The sequence below is a fragment of the Octopus bimaculoides genome, chromosome 1 (assembly GCF_046866305.1).
Source record: "Octopus bimaculoides isolate indiv1 chromosome 1, ASM4686630v1, whole genome shotgun sequence".
Taxonomy (NCBI): domain Eukaryota; kingdom Metazoa; phylum Mollusca; class Cephalopoda; order Octopoda; family Octopodidae; genus Octopus; species Octopus bimaculoides.
The window spans coordinates 147,748,983-147,755,720 of NC_142928.1; the positions used below are offsets into that span (position 1 = coordinate 147,748,983).

The window sequence follows — 6,738 nt, forward strand, 5'->3', positions numbered from 1 at the left end:
TACCTCTTTCAAGAAAAAAACTTGGTCTTAAAATCATAAAGTTGACAAATTTCAATTCAATCTTTTGCAGATCCCTAATCCATTGTTTGATCTCGCTGGAATATTATGTGGCCACTTCTTAATACCATTTTGGACATTCTTTGGTGCTACCCTTATTGGCAAGGCTATTATTAAGATGCATATCCAGGTAATGATATAGCTTTTGGTTTCTTCTGTAGCATTAATGATTAGAGTCATTGTTACATTTGTATGAAATATTTGCACACACGTTGTTGCCAGTGCCGCTGGACTGGCTCCCGTGCAGGTGGCATGTAAAAAAACACCTTTCGAGCGAGGCCGTTGCCAGTACTGCCTGACTGGCCCCCATGCCGGTGGCATGTAAAAGCACCCACTACAATCTCGGAGTGGTTGGCATTAGGAAGGGCATCCAGCTGTAGAAACTCTGCCAGATCAGATTGGAGCCTGGTGCAGCCTTCTGGCTTGCCAGTCCTCAGTCAAATCGTCCAACCTATGCTAGCATGGAAAGCGGACGTTAAACGATGATCACACACACACACACGTTTGTATGTTTGTTTACTTTGTTGCATGTCCAAGTTTATCACATAAGCAAATACATAGATAGGTGTGAGAATCTTGTAATAGTGGAGAAGATTATCAGTTTCAACTGAATATATAAACTCTGCTACACACACACACACCCACACATACATATATATACATATACAAACCTATACATATATATGGAAAGAGATACTTTCATTGTTTTATTGGTGTTATGATTGAGACATTTCTGTAATGCTGGCTAAAAATGAATTATGTATTTTCCGATAGATTAAGTAGAGCAAACAAAAAATTCTCATGAGTAGCTAGTGAAGAACATCTATTTGGCATCATGCCAACTGCTTTCTGAGAGTGGATACTTAAGGTTTAAACAAAGCCAAACCCATCTCTATCATTTGTATGTATCATTTTAGACAGTATTTTTTTCCTGTTACAAGACATTTCTGATGGGTTTGCTTGATCATCATTTAACATCCATGTTCCATGCCGGCATGAGTCAGACGGGTTGCATGGGTTACACACACACACACACACACATACACGTGTGTGTGTTATATATATATATATATATATATATATATATATATATATATATATATATATATATATATAGGCGCAGGAGTGGGTGTGTGGTAAGTGGCTTGCTTACCAACCACATGGTTCCGGGTTCATTCCTGCTGCGTGGCACCTTGGGCAAGTGTCTTCTACTATAGCCTCGGGCCGACCAAAGCCTTGTGAGTGGATTTGGTAGATGGAAACTGAAAGAAGCTCGTCGTATATATATATATATATATATATATATATGTAAGTATGTTTGTGTGTCTGTGATTGTCCTTCCCAACATTGCTTGTCAACCGATGGTGGTGTGTTTATGTCCCTATAACTTAGCAGTTCAGCAAAAGAGACCGATAGAATAAGTATTAGACTTCCAAAGAATAAGTCCTGGGGTCGATTTGCTCGACTAAAGGCAGTGCTCCAGCATAGCTGCAGTCAAATGACTGAAACAAGTAAAAGAGAAATATATATCGACCTGTTGCGGCAAGTGAAATCATTGTCATGGTCGATGACGGCACGTTAAAAGCACCATTTGAGCGTGATCGTTGCAAGTGCCGCCTGACTCGCTCCCGTGCTGGTGGCATGTAAAAAGCACCATTTGAGCGTGGTTGTTGCCAGTGCTGTCTGACTGGCTCCTGTGCTGGTGGCACGTAAAAAGCGCCCACCACACTCTCGGAGTGGTTGGTGTTAGGAAGGGCATCCAGATGTAGAAACTCTGCCAGATCAGATTGGAGCCTGATGCAGCCTTCTGGCTTGCCAGCCCTCAGTCAAACTGTCCAATCTATGCCAGCACGGAAAGCAGATGTTAAATGACGATGATGATAATATATACACACACATACTGGTATAACTTCATTGTTCAGAAATTCACTTCACAATCATATGAGTCTAGTTTCAATATCCACCGATGGCTGGTGAAAGCTGTACAGGTCATGTACATAGATGCTATCAGTAAATTGAGAGTTAATGATTATAACAAAGAATTTGGTGTACAGGTAGGGGTTCATCAAAGCTCAGTCCTTAGTCTCCACCTTTTCATCATTGTCCTCCAAGCCATAAGAGGAACTCAAGATTGGAAGCCTGTGGGAACTACTGTATGCTGATGATCTTGTCCTCATAGCAATTTCCATATCAGAGCTAGAAGAGAAATTCCATGTGTGGAAGCAAAACTTGAAATCTAAAGGCCTTAAGGTCCTCGTAAGCAAGAAAACTGACAGGATCCTACCCCTTCAGGTAGGTAGCCCTACCTGAACTTCATATGGTGTACCCAGTGTAAGCTATAGACACATGAGGTGCAGTGGATTATTAGGAAGATTATCAGAGAAGGTAGTGTTCGGGAAATTGATTTTCTCAAATGCCCTGGTAGCTCATTAGAGGTATTAGATAATTTTTGCTACCTAGGAGACCAAATTAGTAGTGCAGGTGGATGCACAGAGACTGTGATAGCTAGAATAAGAATAGGATGGAGGAAATTCAGAGAACTGTTACCTTTGATGGCGACAAAAGGCTTCTGTCTCTGAGTGAAAGGACATTGTATGATGCATGTATATGGACAACAATTCTACACAGTAATGAGACATGGGTCATGGATGCAGAGGACATGCGAAGATTAGAAAGGAATGTGGTTAGTATACTCTGTTGGATGTGTAATGTAAGTGTACATGTTCATTAGAGTGCTAGTGTTTTGAGAGAGAAGTTTGGCATAAGAGGAATTGGTTGCTGTGTGCAAGAGAGAAGATTGTGCTGGGTTTGGTCATATGATGCAGATGGATGCCAACAGCTCCATAAAGAAGTGCCAATCTTTAAAAGTAGATGGAATACATGGAAGTGGGAGACCCAAAAAGACATGGGACGAAGTGCTGAAGAAAGACCTCAAGACACTGAACCTTTCAGGTGAGATGACAAAAGACTGAGATACCTAGGGCATTGCTGTATTCAAGAAGGCCCTTACTCTGCAGCAGAAGTGTTAAAACTGTTCCCTCTGGTGGTGAGGATTGACTTGGAAGAGTCTTGTGTTGGTACCACATAAAAAAACCACTTGTGGTGGTGCCACGTTAAAGCACCTGTGTGGTTCCACGTAAAAGCATCCATGTGATGCGATGTAAAAGCGCCCATGTGGAGCCATCTAAAAGCACCGACACACTTTGGCATTAAGAAACCATTCCAAGTGAGTCTGGAGTCTGATGCAACGCTCTAGCTTGCCAGCATGGACAGCAGATGTTAAATGATGATGATGATAGCTCTTCACACAAATGTCTGGTATTATAACTTCAGGTTGACTGAATGCATTGTGAATGGAATGTGGAAGAGAGAAACTGTATGTACTCCCATTAAATAATAATAATAATAATAATAAATATTAAGTAATGGCACATATCTGTTGTTTCTGACAATGTGAAAGATCAGATGATCATAATCCTAGGCCAACTGAGGTGGTTTCACATTTATCAAAGGGCTTTTCTCCTCTGGACTTCCTTAGAAGAAAGGCAAAACCTGTATGTCTGAAAGAGACGACCTGTGCACAGTTTGCCAAAAGTATCAACATTGCTAAACTCATAAACCTTAATGGGACCCAACTCTGTAAGTTTGATGGATGGCTTTTGATTCCTTGTTGAATTCATCCACCTTTGTAGACAGGAATTGTTTCTTTTTTTTTGTCCTTTTTGAGTGCCCATCCACCCAGCATACACCATAGTTGCACTGTCAGCTACTGGTAATCATATAAACCTGTTTTCATTATAGGAAAATGTTAGAATTGCTATGACTGGTTTTATCTCTTTTTGGAAGCTCATCAGGGAAAATGTATCCATTTCTTCTGGAGGACAAACCTAATATTTCTTCTCATAGATAGATTGATAAAAAGCATTTGATTTACATTTGATCACATTTCATGCAAGGTTAAAATTGTAGGTATACCTTACATTAAAATGTTAGATTATTCAATAAAAACTGTCTAGTGCATCATTGATTAATTTATCTCATGGCCAAACAAATGTGTTGTAATGTAAATTAGCCTGGCCTGTTTGGCTGAGTCCTAGTTTGTCTCTGATATAAATATTTGTAAGCTATAAATCTCTCTATGAGCGAAGTGAAATAGGAAATTGTTTTCTGATGAATCTCCTAATAGATATGAAGTTTGTCTAGGTAAATCCAATATTTTGGCCCATGGAAAGATGAAATGTTTGTCTATACCTATTTTGATATTTTGCAGTGTGTTTAAAATTGTAGATATATCTGACATGAAAATTTCAAGTGATGATAGTAATGTGTGCAACAATGACCCAGAATAATCGATGAATTTCTAACCTTGCTTATTTTATATATTAACTGTTATTTCTTACTTTTTCAGAAACTTTTTGTAATTTTCTTGTTTAGTGAACATCACATGGACCAAGCTATAAAAGTCATGAAGTAAGTGGAATAGACATAATTTGTATCAGTCTGTTGATTATGTTTTAAGCTTCTGTAGAATCCTTACTATCACTTATGCCCATGCAAATAGAAATCTGCATTTTAATTAGGTAAATGAAAGTCTTGATATCATTCAGTCAGTAGTATGGTGGATCTAACACACTGTCCTGTTTAATATCACTTCATCCTTGGATGTTTTTAATAGGGTTCACTCTGTTGCAAATATCTGGACTACATCTCCTCTACCCAATTCATGCCTACGTTGGCTGCTGGCATAGCTGTGTGGTTAAGTAATACACTTCACAACCATGTGGTATTGAGTTTGATCCTACTCTGTGGCACCTTGAATAAATGTCCTGTACTTTAGCTTTGCATTGACTAATACTTAGTGAATGAAATTTGTTAGGTGGAAATTGTGCAGAAGCCTGTCATATCATCATTATTGTTTTAACATTCACTTTTCTATGGTTGCATGGTTCAGACACATTTTGTTGAGGCGTTACTTTTATGGCTAGATGCCCTTCTTGTTGCCAATCTTCACCTATTTCGAAGCAAAGTAATACTCCCCAAGGCTGAACATGTTTTCACAGAAGATTAGAAATGAGCACCACTTGTGTGACTGTAATACTTGCTTGCAACTACTGCACAATGTCAAGACAAGGAAACACTAACACTCACATATGCACACAATGGGCTTCTTTCAGTTTTCATCTACCAAATCCTCTCACAAGGCTTTGGTTGGCTCTGCTATAGTAGAAGACATTTGTCCAAGGTGCTATGCTGTGGTACTGGACCTGAAACGATATAGTTGGAATGTGAACTTTTTAACTACACAGTATTTGTGCCATCAAATAAATATATATATACACACAGATACATAACTGACGCCCATGCCGGTGGTATGTAAAAAGTACCCATAACACTCTTGGAGTGGTTTGCATTAGGAAGGACATCCAGCCATACAAACCATGCCAAATCAGACTGGAACTTGGTGCAGCTTACCAGCTTCTGTCAAACCGTGTAACCCATGCCAGCATGGAAAGCAGACGCTAAATGATGTTGATGTATGAGCATATATATATATATATATATATATAGATAGATATATCATATTTGATTGGAAGCTAAAATTTCATAATCATTACTCTAAGTTCCTTGCTTTTGATTTTTGAAGATGGCGACGAGAAGCTTAGAGTAATGAATTATGAAGTTCCAGATTCCATTAAAATATGTTAATTTACTTGTGCACTGTTTCCTTGTTCTCACTCAAGTGTTACACAAACACACACATACACATTACTCTGTGTGTGTGTGTGTGTGTGTGTGTGTGTGTAAGTGGGTGCATTTCATGATTTTTACATAAGTTTTGTCCCTGTATGCCGGTGTAAACTTTTGTTCCTTGTAGATAGCTAATATAAATACCAAAGTATTTGGGTTGATATCATTGACTGAAGCACTTGATGTCAGTGCTTGAATTTAGTAAAAGAATATATTCATGTGTGTGTGTATGTTTCTGAGTTTTATTTATTCTTGTTTCAGACTGTAACTATGCTTGGGCACCAAGTTAACTTTATCGTTTTTTTTTTCTCTGTAGGTTTATTCCATTTATTGGTCCTTATACGCAGGCACCATTTATGAAATGGTTGGAACAACAGAAGAATAAATTGCATAATCCAGATCCTCGTGCTAGTCAAGTAAGTTCCCTGTTTGTATTCGAATAGTGATAGCAGTTTACAGACGTGTGATCAACTGCATTCCATCTGTGATCGTCCTTCATAGTTACCAGTTTCTAGAAGTTTTTTTTTATCTAATGTGTCCTTCTTTGAAGAATGTTATATTAGGGAGCATTAAAAAATTAACAAAGAATAATTATGTGACAAATAATATTATCATCACTAATATTGTCCAATTACTATTTTGATTAATTCATCAGGTAAGGGAGGCAACTCTCAATATGTTTCAGTTTTATTGTCAACCCTTTAGCAAAGCATGGCTTTCACTATACAAACTTCTTAACAACATAGCTATGTATGAACAATTTTCTAGCTTTTTATAAATAATTATTATAAAAAGCATTGAGCTGGCAGAATTGTTAGCACATTCTTTTCACCACTTAATATTCAGAGCTCAAATGCCACTGGATTGATAAAATAAAGTAACTGGGTCAATGTAATTGATGAACTCTCTCCCACTAGAGCTACTGGTCTTGTG

General features: G+C 38.1%; 1 protein-coding gene across 5 annotated transcripts in view; it reads left to right on the forward strand.

The window, feature by feature from the left end:
- Positions 1 to 6,738, forward strand: part of LOC106884322 (vacuole membrane protein 1) — a 90,639-nt gene that overhangs the window by 82,377 nt on the left and 1,524 nt on the right. For all 5 annotated transcript variants that reach the window (XM_014935647.3, XM_014935648.3, XM_089359538.1 and 2 more), the window contains exons 8-10: positions 71 to 187; positions 4,466 to 4,527; positions 6,122 to 6,221. In XM_014935647.3, coding sequence (XP_014791133.1) covers positions 71 to 187; positions 4,466 to 4,527; positions 6,122 to 6,221 — 279 coding nt within the window. The remainder of the gene's footprint in view (positions 1 to 70; positions 188 to 4,465; positions 4,528 to 6,121; positions 6,222 to 6,738) is intronic.